Here is a 17,760-nt window from a genome sequence, read left to right as displayed (position 1 = left end):
TAATAGGTATGATCAGAAAAATATGTTGTTGATGCGATCAATAAGAATTAAAATTCCCGTGTACCGACGGTACTCTGGTATGTATATCAATGCTAATCAAACAATTTATCATTTCGCCACCGATTAGACAGCATAATTCGATTAGATACAAAAGAATAATGACGATAAAATTAACTTATCAGACGGCCAAACGAAAACCGAACTTATTTCGTAAAAATAAGATGACAAATTAAAATTTAAAGATTAGACTATTGAACACGACGATGATAATGCGAGTATCGTTAATGAAATACTTTCAGTTGACGCCTAAATTGAATAGGTTGTAATTAAAAATGTATTTGAAACTGATTTTATTTAGTGTTTTACTAGTAATAGTAGGTGCAGAGAAAGTGAGATATGATAACTATGGACTATACAAAGTTCATCCAGAAAATGAAGAACATTTGGAATTTTTGAAGGATTTGTATAAAAATGATAAGGGTTATGATTTCTGGACTCCTCCTAGCGTAGTCGGAGAGTTTGTGAGCATAGTATCTCCCCCAGAATTGAAGGAAGAATTAGAACATTCTTTGAAGAAACGCAGCATTCATGCTGAACTTAAACTGGAGAACATTCAGGAGTAAGTTTCTTGACTTTGATTTGTAGTTCTATGTTTTACTTTGCTTTTACGGTATTTGTATTTACAGTTCGCATGTTGTTTTGTTTGAATCGAAATAATTTTGCAAAGTGAACTTCTACTGTGAGAAAGCTATCTCTCTTAATGTTTTTATATGCTTTACTACTTTTTATGGCTTTCTTTATGTGTAATGGCATAGTCAAATGTCAGATTTCCTAGTGTTTTAATGTTTATGATGGCTAATGACCCACAAAGAGACCTATTTTTCATTCTAATATTACGTAACTGATAATAGTATAGTCTGTATATTCTTTTATATGCACCAATTTAAATGTTTTCCTACACGGCGTTATTGATATAGTGTTATTTCTTTGTAGAGCATTTGATGCCCAGCTCTTTAGCCGTAAAAAACGTGACGCAGACGATGAACTGTACTGGACCAACTATCAAAAAACTGAATATATTTACGCATGGTTTGACCGTTTAGATGCACAATTCGAATTTGTCGAAAAGATCACAATTGGACAAAGTTATGAAGGTAAGTTTTCATAGTAACCTGCTTTCCCCTTCCAGGTTTTGTTACAAATAGAGGATGTTAAAAAACTCAGAAACACTTACGAAGATTAAAGAACTAATTTCTTGTTATATTCAACTATTTCAGTGCTACAAATACTAGTTAGGTGCTATACCTAATCAACTTATTTTCGTCAGCACAATCAGTTTTTAAAGATCACATGGTACCTATTTCCTTAACGAAACTATTTTATTCCAGGTGTAGATATCACTGGTATCAAAATCAGTCGTGGAAACAGTAGTCGAGCTATCTTCCTCCATGGTGGTGAAATTGGGTGTGACTGGCTCTCTCCTACCATTTTGACTTACATTGCTAATCAGCTGATTCACAGCGATGACCCTGAAACAAAGGCAGCTGCTGAAGAATTCATCTGGTACATTTTCCCAATAACCAATCCTGATGGATTCCAGTTTTCTCAAGACTCTGTAAGTATTAATTAATCTGATAATCCTTGTATTTTTTGAGTTGATTTGACTTGATTTCTTTCTCTCTGGCTTATTGTATCATACCATCCAGATTTTTACTTATTTTTTGCTGTAGTCAGTTGATCTTCTGTATATAATCAACCTACACCAAGATTCTAATTACGGGATTAAAGAAGAATTGATCGAAATAATTGAAATGAAACATTTACTATAATTTTACTGTAAGCAACACTTTCATCAACTTTTAATCATAGAATTTAGACAAGTAACGCTATTTCTAAAACACCTTTTAATTCTCTAGGATAGATTTTGGGTGAAGAACAGAAGGCCCACAAGTACTACCACTGCCGGTATTGACCTATCTAAGAACTGGAATTCACAATGGGCAGGTAATTATACCATCATTATTGTCACCTAAGTTTTTAAACTGACATGGTCACTAACACTATTATTATAACTTAAGACGGGATATTTACCATGTTTATTTATGTCTATGAGTTTCCGATATTTTGGCACTATTGCAAGCGCCATGATAGACTAATAAAACATGGTAATTAATAGCCTGTTTTAAGTTCTAATGTTATTATTGCCATCTACTATTTATCATATTATAGTTTTTCTAAAGATTTGTATTGTAAAGGGTTTTTATTTTTTCTCTCACTCACTTTTTCCGATAAATCTAATGAGTCAGACAACAATCTAGTTCTGAGTATTTCTATTGTGAAACTATAGAATTTTTTAGTAATTTTCTTTACAATTTTACAGTAAGCGGTGGAAGTTTCAACCCCATAGCTCAGAACTACATAGGTCTCGGTCCTTTCTCTGAACCTGAGACGAGGTTCCTTTCAAACTACATCCAAACCATTGGACATTCCCTCACTGGATTCTTCTCCTTCCGATCTTTTGGGCAGAAGTTACTCCTTCCTTTCGCTCATTCAAGTGATCCGATGTACAATTACAATGAGATGGTAAGTTGACATTAAAATTGCATTTTTTAAACACAAACTTGGATACCGAAGTACCAGTTTAAATGGAACATTGATTTTATGATGTACTATTAAGTACTCGTACTTCTTCTGCATCTAGAACTATTATACTAACGTTTACAAGTTTAGTTTAAAGGTACAAGTTGGAAACGAGCGACATGAGGCAGCAGTGGACGGCGTGTCGCAGCGACACACACACAACTTCACGCCTTTTAATCCCCGAAGGGTAGGCAGAGGTGCACATTACGGCACGTAATGACGCTATACAATGTACACCCACTTTTCACCATTTTATGTTAAAGTCCCATGTAATAGGGGGTGAGCCTATTGTCATATCCTGGACACAATTCCAGACTCCGTGCTACTACCGAGATATTTTTCGAAAATCCGGAAACAGCCCAGTACTACTTATTCTATGTATATCTAGGAAATTATCTCCGTAGTTAGCGACACGAAGCTAGCGACGCGTCGTTGAGCGGCAGACATCAGTGTCACCAGTGCCAATTTTAGTTCCACAGGTGCCCGGTAGAGGCGTTGTAAAATTTGACATACAAAAAAATTTACGTCGTCGCTAGCAACTACCGACAAATACTATTGCTTCAAATTCATGGTAGAGGTACTGATCGCGGATCTGTCTTGCCACTGTTATAGTTCGAAATCCTAACTGCAGTGTGCTTCGAGTCGTGGCGACAAGAAGCGACAACACGTCGTCCGCTGCTGCCTTATGTCATCCACTTCCAACTTGTACCTTAAGATCATACATTTAAGTGTCAGATTTAATTCTAATTAGGTCTTAATCAAATACGTACAACTTCACAGATTATCATTGGAAGAAGAGCTATGGGTTCTTTAGCTGTTCGTTACGGTACCCAATATCATGTTGATACCTCCAAAAATATTCACGGTTAGTACATCCTTGACATTTAATTTTAAACCCAATATAGTAGCAGTTAGCATTTATTTTTGATTGAAGTGCTAATTGAGCAAAGTTCTAACAAAATTTATTCTTGAAAAAACAGTATTCTTGAATAAAATGTAATGAATTACCTTCCTTACTTAGATGGTGCCACAGGCTCAATCGTCGACTGGGTTAAGTACCGGTTCAATCCTACGCTGGCTGCAACCTATCTTCTCAGGGACACTGGAAACTTTGGGTACACTCTGCCACCCACCCAAATCATACCCTCAGGTGAAGAAACCCTGGACTCTCTCCTGGCCATCATCAGAGAAGCAAAGTTTATTAATGTTCTTCCTTCATCTTAAATTATATTTAAGTATTATGTTTTTTTTGTAAGAAATCTGTTATTTTATTTATTTATCCATTGTTAGTGTCGTCTTGATAGGAGACAAATAAATGAATGCATTGAATCTTCTATCCGGTTTTGTCGGTCTGCTGTCCCACCGGGATTTGAAAGTGAGAGAGAACAGAGTCTGTGTTTGTACACACACTTGTGTAATGGGGTAGTCTAGTTAGATTTACCACCATGAGGTACGCGTCCACAGCCCCGCATCGTACGCATCGCACGCAACGGATTTTAGTTTGTCTTGTATAGAAACATCGCATCATCAGCAATGCCTACATGCGATGCGTACTGAAGACGTCATACGGATATATGCGAATGCAATGCGTACAATGCGGGCCTGTGGACGCTTACCTATGATTGAAATCTATCGGGAGATTGACTGCTATAAGGTGATATTCGCATGCACTCGGCGCGAGCGACCACAATGAAAACGCCCAGTGAATAGTAACTTTGCCACCGGATTATAAACACTATGTTCAAAAAGTGTACTACTGTAAATCTTATCGATAGTACAAAGTCATGATAATCTACATATTTGTGTTTTATCAAGACGATGCCTTGTAATGTTATTATTTATTTGAGAATTTTCTGATTATAAAATGATTTCGAAATTAATTTATTATCAATACAGTATAGATTTGAAATGTTATCGTTTATTTCGGTCACATTGTCACGTGTTCAATGCAACTTAAATATAACTTTACAAATAAATGTTTTACTATTTATTTATTTTGAATATAAAAGTGACTTAGTACGTGCAAATTATTGTTCTAAATGTTATATTTATTTAAATAATAGTTTCTGGCAGCGACTTTTCCCACGGTGCCGTGGGATAAAAAAACCTAAATCCTAAACTCCCATGTGTTATTCCAGACCATAATCTATCCCTGTTCCAAATGTGATCCCGATCCCTTCAGCAATTTTGACGTGATTGAGTAACAAACATACATACAAATGCTCAACTCACAAACATACACATTTATAATATTAGTAAGACGTGTTTTAATTATTTTTTTTTTTTTTTTTTGGTAAACGAGTAGACGCATCACCTGATGATAAGCAATCGCCTCCGCCCATGGACACTTGAAACACCAGAGGCGTTACAAGTGCGTTGCCAACTTTTTGGTGGTTAGGAATTTAAGGGTTGCTGTTCGGGAATCGGGGATTGGGAAGATTGGGAAGGGAGGAATTGGGCCTCTGGTAACCTCACTCACACAACGAAACACAACGCAACCGTTGTTTCACGTTGGTTTTCTGTGAGGCCGTGGTATCACTGAGATCGAGCCGGCCCATTCGTGCCGAAGCATGGCTCTCCCACACTTAAATTTGTTCGAATAAAAACCGATACATGAATAAAGCTGTTTTATTCTGATTGCTCTTTGTAAAAGATTAAGTATTAATTAGTAAATTAATGTTGTAAGTATTATGTATTTGTATTAAGTATTAAATGATTAAAAATTACTATGGATGCTTATTAAAATTGATTAAAATCATTGTGCATTATTGGACCAGTGGCTGATAATAATATGTTAAAAGCAATTTAAATTTACAGATTTAACCTTACGAAGCCAGTACATAATATGCTTTATACAACATACACCATGTATTACGTGTATACCATGTAATATGTATATACCATAGCGGTCTTATATATCATGGGATACAAAAGGTTAAAGCCTCGTCTCCACTAGGAACATTTGTGGAGCGACATGTGTCGCCAGAGACATCAACAATGTAGCGGCGATGTCGTCCGACATCGCCTAACGTCGCCCGATGTCTCCGGGGACACATGTCGCTAGACAAATGTTCCTAGTGCGGACGAAGCTTGAAACTAGAAAAATCTATATTACGAGACTTACCATCAAGATACTAAATGTTATTTACACATTTCAAACAAAAAAATTACAATGATCGATATCGAATCTAACACATTGCTCAAAACATTGATAAAATTGTAATTATCGACGTGCTATATAAAATACTAGTAAGGCGGTGATCTCGTCATAAAGATATGTAAAATGATAATTTTTAATAGTTATTCATTTTATAGATAACTGTTTTTACATATCAAAGGACACTATCAAAAAAAAAAGACATAATTATTATATTTTCTCAAAGATTCCTTACATTTTGCAAATATTAATTTTTCTGAAGTTACCTACTAGAATAATGATTATCCCTTTGAGCATCATGAAAGCTACCGGTGACTGGTGTCACTAGAACTTTGACTTCCCCATTTTTCACTTAGCTATACCTAACTAAAGTGTTGATTTTTTTATGTTATAAGCCGGTAAGCGAACAGACGGATCACCTAATGGTAAGCAATCGCCGACGCCCAAGGACACCCAAAACACCAGGGGCGTTACTTTTGAGGGGTTAGGAATTTAAAAGTTGATGGGGAATCGGGGATTGGGAAAATTGGGATGAGGGATAATTGGGCCTCTGGTAACCTCACTCACATAACGAAACACAATGCAAGCGTTGTTTCACGTCTGTTTTCTGGGAGGCTGTGGTATCACTTCGGTCGAGCCGGTCTATTCGTGCCGAAGCATGGCTCTCCCACACTTGTAAGATAAGAACTACTACAATATTTTTGTATTGAGCAGATGATTCTAGCATTTTACCGTACTAGTTAACTACTTATAGGTAGTCAAAAATGCTCAGACAAGAAATAATCGATAATACGACTAAGTATCTACAAAATAATACAAAAGCATTGCAGAAAGAATGTAATACGCACCTTGGTAAATGCATCTTCTTCAAACTATTACGTTTATTCTAAATAAACAGCTCTTAATCTTAAAAATACTGCACACAAAGAATTAGAAAAAGACACGCCCATCTACATGGGCAATAATATGGCATGAGAAAATACATATAAAAGGTTTAAATACTATACTATCAGATGTAAGTAATTAAAAATTCTTTAAGACAACACAATGTTAATGACGGTCATACTAAAAAAAAAAATACCAAAAAATACTCTATATTACTTAAATGTAATAAAATTTATCAAACCCTATAAATGGTCATAAAATTTACAGCTCCTCTATCTCTATATATCTTATTCCTTTATACTTTTATGGTCCCGCCTGATATCAACGCTCAGTCGACCATGGTAGTCTAAGACTAATAGACTCCCAAAAATGGCGTTAAAAATATTTTATTTAATATCCATTATATTTGTAGTGGTGTCTAGTGAACCATTTAGGTTCGATAATTACACTCTCTACAAGGTCTTGCCTAAAAATCTAAAAGATGTCGAATATCTCCAAGAACTGCAGAATGCTGCTCCTGAATTTGATTTCTGGGATGACCCTGTGCCGACTGCTGATTATGTGAATATTGTTTCTAAACCTGAACTGAAGAAAGATCTGGAAAGCTTTTTGGCTTCTAACAAAATTGATTTTGTGATCACACAAGAAAATATTCAAGAGTAAGTATTGATTCATCCATACTTAGTATGTACATTTCTGGAGTGGTGACAAGTGTAAGAGTGTTTTTTCACCCAAGATGTGCTATGCTTCGTTGCTGTGGATGCGGTTGGCTTCCACCAATCATATTCGTTGGTTCACGTAGTTTAGCACTGTTGGAAACGGCCTCAGCTAAGCTACGTTTTTATATGGAAAGAAGCGCGCTATGGATGGCTTCCCTACTATCGATACATCGCATATTCGAACTGCGCATCTTCATCGGAAAGCTACTTTGCGGCGGCGCATATTCATCGCACATCTTACTCGCTGCGCTACATACCTTAGTATCAGTAGAAACGGTCACATAGTTCCGCAGCTTAGCTATTACATCTTTGTAGTAAACCTACATAGCACATCGCTTGTGGAAAAGCATCATTCCGAACTCCGAACAAAGGATCTCTAATTCGACAATTTAAAGTACCTATCTAAGCCAGCTGGCAATACCGAATAAATTTAACAATTTAATAAAAAAAAACATTAATTTACACCTAATCCTACAGACTAATCGACAATGAGAAGAAGAAGACTTACACAAGGAGCAACATCAGGACCATGGAATTTGACACCTACTACACTTTAGAAGACATCTACGCTTGGCTGGAAGACTTAGCGGCCAGATTCCCTGAAACCATCTCCATAATCATTGGTGGAACTACATACGAAGGTCGTGAGATTAAGGGTATCAAGATCTCCCATGGTCCTGGTAGAAGAGCAGTTTTCATTGAAAGTGGAATTCACGCTAGGGAATGGATAGCACCAGCTACAACCAATTTTATTATCAACGAGCTTGTGTTCAGTGATGATGAGGAGACAAAGGCAGCTGCTCGTGATTTTGATTGGTACATCTTCCCTGTAACCAATCCTGATGGATATATTTGGAGTCATGTTGGTGTAAGTTTTACTTCCATATTTTAGCAATTATGCTATGAATGTAATGTAGGAATCTTTATAGTAAAATAAGAAACTGATTACTATCGACTTGACGGGGGCAACCGTGCCCCCAGATAGCGAAAATTATATAATTTGTTTGTGCGTAAAATTTTAAATAATATTACCTAAAATTTTAAAACGGAAAATTCTAAATTTACCCTTTTTTTCATCGACAATATTTTCACAGAAAATACTTTCCCCAGTGTAAGAACTATTTTTCGTGATAAAAACAATAATAATTAAACTCAATTTCTTTATTTACAGTTCCGACTATGGCGCAAAAACCGACGTCCTTTTGGAAAGGAATTCGGCGTTGATCTCAACAGGAATTGGAACGACAATTGGCTAAGTAAGTAGAATGCTACTACCAAATCACTGAAATACATAATTTAATAATATTTTAGTCATTAAAAGAACTTGATAATAAGGAACGAAAACTTAGCTAGAAGACTTTTGGTTTCCTATCACACTTTTTCTACACTTAAAACATTGCACGGATTAAATCCAAATTTATAAAATATGCGATACTTAATTATTACTGCTACGTTGGCCAAGTGTTTGCAAGTGCGGCTGCCGGGCAAGGGGTCTCGGGTTCGGTTTATATCTCGGGCGAAGTAATGCTGGGCTTTTTTCGGTTTTTCGAAATGTGTCCAGTATATGGCAATAGGCTCACCACCTATTGCATGGGATTTACAACATTACTAATTGTTAATAGTTAGTGTACATTGTATAGTAGCATTACGTGCCGTAATGTGCACCTCTGCCTACCCCTTCGGGGCTAAAAATATCATCAGATATAAAAAAACTGAATTATTATTGTCTACTTCACAGAGGAAAGCGCTAACTTGGATCCAAGTACCAACACCTATGCCGGTCCAGGTCCGTTCTCAGAAATCGAAGCCAGGTCATTATCTGCCTACATCACAGACATGGCCGATAAGATTGACCTCTACCTGTCTTTTCACTCCTCTGGTCAAATTCTTCTCCTTCCATTTGGAAATACTACAGAACCTTTGGCTAACTATTATGATGCTGTAAGTACTTATATTTTTTATGTTAAATGGGCCGGCGTTTGGCCGCTATCTCGCCTGATGGTAAGTGATGATGCGGCCTACGATGGAGCACGTCTTAAAATTGGAATTCAATATTGGATTTGATTAAACTGTAATACTGTGTGTGGATATCCACAAGGTCATGACTGCACGGTTGGCGCGGTGGCTGGACAACTGACTGTAGCAACGTGTAGCGCGTTCGATTCCCACACGAAACAACACTTTGTGTGATCCATAAAAGTTTGTTTTGGGTCTGGGTGACATGTGCATATGAATTTGTATGTTTGTAAAGTCACCAATGACACAACATAAAATTAATGGTTGGGGCAACGGGGCAAAAAATATGGTGATTAGACGACCTGATTAAGGTCGCAGGGAGTCTCAAGATAAAGGTTACTTTCAAGCAGCCTATCTGAAAGTTATTGGGGGAGGCTTATCAACAGTGGACGTCTTGTGGTTGATGTAATATTGATGATGATGCACACTGAATGTGAAAGATGATCAGTACCTCCTACCTTTCATTAGTAAAAAAATATTGATACCATGCATAAAAATACCGTTTTTTATTACAGATGAAAATCGGAAGAAGAGCTATGGGAGCACTAGCATTCAGATATGGTACTCCTTACACTATTGGCAATATCGCTGAAGCTATTTGTAAGTATTGAAAAAGACGACTAACTAATAATAATACTTTGAGTTAATATTAATCCTCATTGAGAGACGAGTTAATGGTCAAAATTTGAGCGTGAGAGATAATTGAGAATTTCCAATCATCATCATCAACATCATGTAAGTGGCCACTGCCGTAGGAAAGGGGTGGTTTCACCTCCTCCCCTCAAAAAAAGATATCTATAGCACGTTAAAAACTACACTCCCTAGATAGTCTTTCCAAAAGCTAAGCCTTTGAAGATTTTGCCTTGTCACGAAAAAAAAAGGTATCTACATAAATCATCAATAAAAAATCTTGTATAACTTACAGACTTCGCCACAGGAACGAGTGTTGACTGGGTTAAGGAACGTCTAAAAATCCCTCTAGCTTACTGCTATGAACTTCGCGACCGAGGACAGTTTGGCCATCTCCTTCCACCAGACCAGATCTTGCCAACGGCTGAAGAAACCATGGATTCTGTTATAGAAATATTGTTCCAAGCTAAACGATATGGGTATATGCGGGGACCAGAATAAGCAGACGCACAAAGAGCGACGTTTGAACAAGATTATGTTTTATGTAGTTAATAAATGTAATTTAGAACCATCTGTTTTTTATTCTATCCGTAATCTATAGAGACGCTGGCAAACAGTCGTAAATAGTGCCGAAAAATTTTCTTTTGAACTCTTTAACCTATCAATCAAAACAGCAAATAATGTAATGGACACTGCATCATACGCGGATGAATTTGAAGACAGAAACCACCATACTAAAGATTTCGCTCTATTTACTAATTTTTATTTTCTTCTGTTAAATACCAGCAAAAATACCACTTCACACACTATATACCGCCTCAAAAATTTTTTCTCTCATTTTAAACTTTTCCACAAATAATTCATGACCAAAATTTGCCAAATCGGTCGAGCCGTTCTCGAGTTTTAGCGAGACTAACGTACCGCAATTTATTTATAATTATATATATAGTTTCCGTACGTTGTACTCAACAGGCATATTAGCGAGAAGTTAGCCAACGAGTCCGTCGCCATAAACTCAGCGAAAAAGTGATTAAAATTACTCAACCATGCTATTCATCAAACAGGAATAATTCTAATTAGCACAGCAAATGTCTGAGTACCTATAAACTAAAGTAATGCTACATTTATAGTACCGCTTTTATTTTCCTGACCTCTCCTGTATTTTACAGCAGTCCGATAAAAGATAGGCAGTGAAGCTAATAAATAACTCAAAACGCAAACCAGGCCGTTAATGTTACGTTTTATTTCGGCGAATATTGCATGTATGATTGTAAATAAATTTATTGCTTTGGACTTAAGGCATTGCGTTAGGATCGTAAAACAATTTAGTCTTAAGACGTGTAGTAAAGTTGGTACTTTAATTAATGATAATATTTATGTTTACAGCGATTATTGGAATGTCACGTTTCTTATTTTATTTTAAGGGCTTATATGGATCATTTTTTATCCATATTAAAAACAATGCGAGTATTTCTGAATCAATTCAGTAAATATTCTAGTTCCCTAACTGTATTGTCAAATCTTCCCAATCCCCGATACCCCAACAACCCTTAAATTCCTAACCCACCAAAAGGTCGGCAACTACTCTAATCGCCGTCGGACTTTTGATCAGTCAACTTACGGTGACGAGAATTATTTGTATGTCTTGTGCTAATTTTCTAAACTTACAAATAATAATTATGATAAACCAAAAATGTTCTATGATAACGTAATCTATAGTCACACTTCACAAAATTCTATCTCTGTGTTATCTATTTGTATTAACATGTTAATAACTATAATCACTTACTGAAATTTATTGCGCAGATATAGGTATTTTATCTTGATAACCTTACAAATACAAGGTGCCATGGCCCTAATCATTTGAACAATTACTTCAAAATAATCAGGCAATTAAGACATTAGTCTAAATCGGTCGTCATTGCACATTGCGACCATTGCAGATCAAAATTTAGTATCAAAAAGAAAAATGTGGTTTATAATACTCAGTTTAGTTTTAACAGTACCAAATGCTTTGAGTGAATTCCGTTTCGACAATTATACTCTTTACAAAATCGTATTAAAAGATGTGGAACAAGTTAATTTTCTTAAAAATTTACAAGATAGTGACGCAAGGTTCGATTTTTGGAACGATCCAATCGCTCCATCTAGTTATGTGAACGTTCTGACTAGTCCCAAAGACAGAAATGATTTCGAGAATATTTTGAAGACTAAAGACATGGATTTTGAAATCAGTAGAAACAATATTCAAGAGTAAGTACATCACTAGTTGATACAATTAAGTAAATGAAAATATTTTATTAATGTTACATCTCAATCATCATATTTGCGATAACATCATTATCATAAAAAAAAACATGCATCTGGTCATAATATAAGTAGTGGCAAGTATAAGATCTGTAGTAGCAAGTATAAGAAGCTGTAGAGGTATGTAATGTACTAAGTAAGCGTCAAGGTGAACCAACGCGAGAGTTTTACGTATTTTTGTTTTGTAACTACACATTTTTGCATTACTTAGGCGTATTTTACGTATGTAATAACAACAAAAAAATCCTTAACATTTTCAATGTGATTTTAATGACATCTGTGGCATAGCTTAAAAAGATTAGCCTAACCATTTCCTTATTCACTTCCCACATTAAAACAGGCTTGTTACCCTAGAGACATTAACCTATCAAAACTCTTCTGTCAAGTTTTTATAAACATTTCACCATTGATTCAAATTGTGCTCTTCAAGGGTTTTCTCAATTGTTACAGAGCAATAGACAAAGAAGTAATAAAGACATACACAAGAGGCAATATAAAGAATATGATATGGGATGCTTACTACAATTTGGCTTCTATCAACGCGTGGATTGATGATTTAGCAAAACATTTTCCTAATATAGTAACTGTTATTGAGGGTGGAACTTCATACGAAAACCGAACCATCAAAGGTCTGAAAATATCTCACGGTGAAGGCAGAAGAGCGATCTTTTTGGAAGGTGGAATTCACTCTAGGGAATGGATATCACCAGCTACAGTTACCTATATTACTAATGAGCTGCTAACCCAAGATGATGAAGAGATAAAAGCTGCTGCACAGGGTTTTGACTGGTACATCTTCCCAGTTACGAATCCTGATGGCTATGTTTGGAGTTTTGAAAACGTAATACACGACTTTTGCATTATATGCCTTTATAGGTTGGTTGGATAGCATAAATAACTGTTTTTCTTACTTTCAGTTCAGAATGTGGCGCAAGAATAGACGTCCTGTTGGTGAACATTTTGGTGTTGATTTGAACAGAAATTGGGATAATAACTGGATGGGTAGGTATTGGGTAATGTTTATTATTTGATCGACAGCATACTTATAAACATTTGTTGTTTTTTTATAAGAGCGGCCGTACACGGACTGCTCGAGCGGTCGGCGTCGACTGCTTGAAGCTGTTGACGGCTTGAAGTGTTCGCGACTGCTCGAGCAGTCGTGTGTACGGCAGCGAATGAATGGCTATAGTTCATCGTGCCGTCGCGGCTTCAAGCAGTCGGTTATAACTGTTTGAAGCCGTCCGTGTACGGCCGCCCTAAATGTTACTTGCAGTTTATAGCTATTATATTTCAAACAATTAACATCATCGGTAAACTTTGTTTCAACAGTTGTAGGTGCTAGCTCAAATCCTGCCCGCGATGACTATGCGGGTACAGCACCCTTCTCAGAGCCGGAGACAAAATCTTTGTCTGAATTCATAGCGTCCATCGGTGATAAGATTGACATGTACCTGTCCTTCCACTCATATGGTCAGATGCTGTTGATACCCTTTGGAAATACCACCACACCGCTAGCAAATTATCATGATGCTGTAAGTTTTTTTTTTAAGATTATTCTTTGTAAGGTCAAAATCACGGGGAAAGTATATCTTTTAAAATATTATTAAAAGTTTTTACCAAAAATCCCATAATATAGAGACCCGTAATGAATAAAATAGTTTGTAGCCATACACTGCGCAAAACAGAACTTTAAAATTCGAAAAATGCTTTATAGTTTTTAATATCTTAGTTAGCAGTCATGCTAATCTAAGTAATGTATTGTTTTGATTTTACAGAGACAAATTGGTGCGCGTGGCATGGGAGCGTTAGCGGCTAGATATGGCAGCCTATACAGGACAGGAAACATTGCTGAAACGATTTGTAAGTAACATAAATCATTCAAGGCATTGTAAATTTTAAAATATTATAATTATGTATATCAAGAGAAATGAAGAGTGAAGGAAACTGAGCAAGTAAAAAAATAGATGAAGAATCTACTTCATCTATATATTTTTAATTTGTGACTAAGATACCTAACCTAAAACCTAATCTAAGCAAACGATCAGATGGTAAGCGATCAGCGCCGCCTATCGATGTCATGCTAAATAACATTTAGTTAAAGATATAGATAGACTGTGTCGTTGGTCGAGTGGTCGTAAGTGTGACTGCCAGACGAGGGGACTCGGGTTTGATTTCCGGGTCAGGCAAAGTACTACTGGGGTTTTTCGGTTTTTCGAACATTTCTCAGTCAGAAGCACGGAGTCTGGAATTGTGCCCAGTATATGGCAATAGGCTCACCCCTCTTGCATGGGACTTATACTATAAATGGTGTATATTGTTTGCCTAGCCCTTCGGGTATAAAAGGCATGACGTTGTTTTTTTTTTAATAGATAGTTAAGGGGTGGTTTGCGACGGCCATATTATTACTGCATATACTTTCTTACCTTCACAGATCACGCCACAGGAGGAAGCATAGATTGGGTTAAAGAAGAATTGAATGTCCCATTGGTGTACTGCTATGAACTGAGAGACACTGGAAAGGATGGCTTCCTCCTTCCAGCTGAACAGATCTTGCCCAATAACTTAGAAGTCATGGACTCCCTTCTAGAACTGATTTTCCAAGCTAAGAGATTTGGCTACCTGCAGAGTAGTGGATGTGGCGTCAATGCATCTGTTGTATTAATAGTGACAGCGTTGCTGGCGAAATTTTTGCAATATTGATTTGTATCGTAATGTAGATATTAAAGTTAAGTTTTGTTGAGTTTTAAATTAATATGTTTTATTTTATATCCACGCGCTTAATGACTCTTTGAGGCATAGGTCTAAATTAGCATCGGATCTGCAAAGATGTTATTATCGTACCGTGTATGAGCCTGTACCTACATTCTTAAAAGTAATACCAATGACCTAAGTTACTAAGGCAACTATTGAAACCTTCAAGAAAAGAGCGTATCTATTATTTACAGGCCGGTAAGGCACCTATGACTCCTCTGGTGTTGCGGGTATCAATATGCGGCGCTGATCTCTCAATCATCAAGTGCGACTGCCTGGCAAGGGGCCCTGGGTTCGATTCCCGGGTCCTATGAATTATTGCTAGGCTTTTTGGGTTTTTCTCAGTAATAGCACGGAGTCTGTGACCGTGACATTACGTGCGATAATGTACAGCTCTGCTTACTACTTCGGAGATAAAAGACGAGACGGTGTGTTTTCTTGTGTCTACCCTTACTGAATCAAAAACTTAATACTAAATAACGAGGTAATAATAACTATTAAACAATAATAACAAACGCTAGACTAAAGCCAGCTATTATCTGCACTCAAACGAGCTACACAAGGAACAAACGCAGCACCAGTTTTACGATTAAAGCAAGGAGCGTCTTCTATTGACTGAGACTGTAAAATACCATGTGAAGATTTAGCCGCTAGCCATTAGGCTATATGAGTGCGCGGTCAGCTAGTTTGGACTGATTTATGCAAAAGAGAGCCAGCCAAAAAGTGTTTAAGGTGTTATTTTGCAGTTAGTTTAATGTATGGGGGAGATTGGGTTTTTTGTTGGATTTTTTTCAAACTACACTGTAGAAGTGTAGGTTAGACAAATAATATTATGAAGGTAGGAAATGCGTTTTTGGTAGAAATATTTTTCTTGTAATGTAGGTTGGAAATCTAGGTTAAACAAAGAATGTGAAGGTAGAAAAGTAACTATGAGCATGACAGTAAACAGAAGCAAATGAAACAAAACTAACTAGTACATTTTAGTTACTTCCAAATATTCTTAATTGTATTTCTTTATTTTTTAAAAAAAATCAAGATATTATTAACGCATATAAAAACCAATAGCATCAAAACCGTCTTAATATAATTTCAACTTTAATCTCCAACCAAATTTTTTTTATGGAACAAGTTGGTAAACGAACAGACAAAATATGATCACCACTTGAAACACCAGAGGCGTTACAAATGCGTTGCCTTTTGGGGGTTAGGAATTTAAGGGTTGTTGGGGAATCAGGGATTTGGAAGATTGAGAAGGGTAGGAATTGGGCCTCCAGTAATCTCACTCATACAACGAACAACAAATCCACATATATTAAAAAAATCCATCAGCTTCACAATTCAATTCAATATTTAAATTAAAACGCCTAAATTGCTCACTGTTGCATAAGTCCGTTACGAGTCCTCGTCTTCGCGTTATCGCGATCTAGCTCTTTGAGTCCTGAGCCCGAAGCCACAGGGAAGTGCGCGAGGATTCCTACAACCTTTATACAGATAAATTTATAAGCTCAGTGCAGAGTGCAGGCTGCACCAATGTACAACAGTACGGCTGTTTGAAATTTTCCCCTCCTTTGAGAAAATTGGAAGTGCATAGTTCATTGAATTAAAAGTTCTTACCGCATCGTTGCGAAAATCTAGCATTGTGCTGTTGAAAACATTGTTGCTGTGTGTGTTTTATCTTTGTGTGTTTACTTTGGGTTCCTTTTCGTTTAAGTCCGTTTTAAATCTAAATGTTTGTTGTATTTTGTTTGTTTATTTTTGCAAAGATGAGAAAAGCGAAATTAATACTATCTTGAATATACTTTTAAATAAATCTTCTATACTATTTTTCCACGAGATACGCAGAAGCGCACTTACAGCAGTACTCCCTGTTTAATAGCCGTTGATTTGGATCAACCAAAATTATAATTTATTTTATTTTATAATGAACACTAGCTTCTGCTATCGGCTTCGCTCGCGGTCTCGTGAGATAAAAAGAATAATATATTTTATTCCAGACCATAATCTACCGCTGTTCCAAATTTGATCTCAATACCCAGCCATTTTGACATAATTGAGTAACAAACATACACAAGATTGAGGCAATGGTATGAGAATATAACACAGATTTTAACACCATCAAACCTATACACAACAAACATAACAGCTTTCCTAAAATCAGGTAGGAACCAAACTAAACTCCAACCAAATATACCCAACAGAATTGTACGAAGTGCCATTCGGAAACCCAAAAGGCACCAATATCGTGTTTCATCAAAACTTCGCAATGGCTGTTCTAAAAAAAAGGTTCTGCAAGCCAACATACTACGGGAGATTGATTGGCGCTGCAAGGATATTGCTGCCACCTGCCGCAGTCCAGATTGATTGGTTAACAAAACGTTATGAACTCATAAACTGTTGCTCTTTCTATGGCTTTTTGGGTTTGATGGGATTTTGAGGGTTTTATTTAAAAAATGCCGTAATGTGCACCTCTGCCTACCCCTTTGGGGACAAAAGGTGTGACGTTGCTATATTGAAAAAAATGGTTTAATATTTCAAACGTCTTTATCGTTGTAAGAACTTATTTGATATTAGGTTGTCAAGTACCAGACATGAAGATAATTATTAAAGTCAATGATATAACTATATTTTTTACTCAAACCTTATGCAGGACTCTTC

The 17,760-nt window shown here is 36.4% G+C and overlaps 1 protein-coding gene across 1 annotated transcript; it reads left to right on the top strand.

Annotated features, from left to right (window-relative positions):
• The first annotated feature begins 244 nt into the window (after positions 1 to 244).
• Positions 245 to 15,102, top strand: LOC118275719 (uncharacterized). The gene is made up of 19 exons (XM_050695667.1): positions 245 to 619; positions 994 to 1,154; positions 1,389 to 1,615; positions 1,917 to 2,004; positions 2,381 to 2,583; positions 3,421 to 3,505; positions 3,662 to 3,861; positions 7,028 to 7,341; positions 7,879 to 8,269; positions 8,573 to 8,657; positions 9,140 to 9,342; positions 9,933 to 10,017; positions 10,343 to 10,545; positions 11,945 to 12,300; positions 12,805 to 13,195; positions 13,272 to 13,356; positions 13,684 to 13,886; positions 14,130 to 14,214; positions 14,786 to 15,102. Exons 1-19 carry the CDS (start codon positions 333 to 335, stop codon positions 15,052 to 15,054), a joined length of 3,921 nt encoding a protein of 1,306 aa, XP_050551624.1. The 5' UTR covers positions 245 to 332; the 3' UTR covers positions 15,055 to 15,102.
• Positions 15,103 to 17,760: the final 2,658 nt, after the last annotated feature.

This window comes from Spodoptera frugiperda, chromosome 8 (assembly GCF_023101765.2).
Source record: "Spodoptera frugiperda isolate SF20-4 chromosome 8, AGI-APGP_CSIRO_Sfru_2.0, whole genome shotgun sequence".
Classification (NCBI taxonomy): Eukaryota; Metazoa; Arthropoda; class Insecta; order Lepidoptera; family Noctuidae; genus Spodoptera; species Spodoptera frugiperda.
Note: the sequence above shows the minus strand (reverse complement) of the source record. Positions and strands in the feature narration are given on the sequence as shown.

Excerpts from the sequence above, each read along its gene's own strand:
- LOC118275719 (XM_050695667.1), top strand. The coding sequence starts at position 333 with ATGTATTTGAAACTGATTTTATTTAGTGTTTTACTAGTAATAGTAGGT. Across the intron at positions 2,005-2,380 it reads CTGGAATTCACAATGGGCAG|TAAGCGGTGGAAGTTTCAAC; the intron begins GTAATTATACCA and ends ACAATTTTACAG. Across the intron at positions 13,887-14,129 it reads TAGCAAATTATCATGATGCT|AGACAAATTGGTGCGCGTGG; the intron begins GTAAGTTTTTTT and ends TTGATTTTACAG.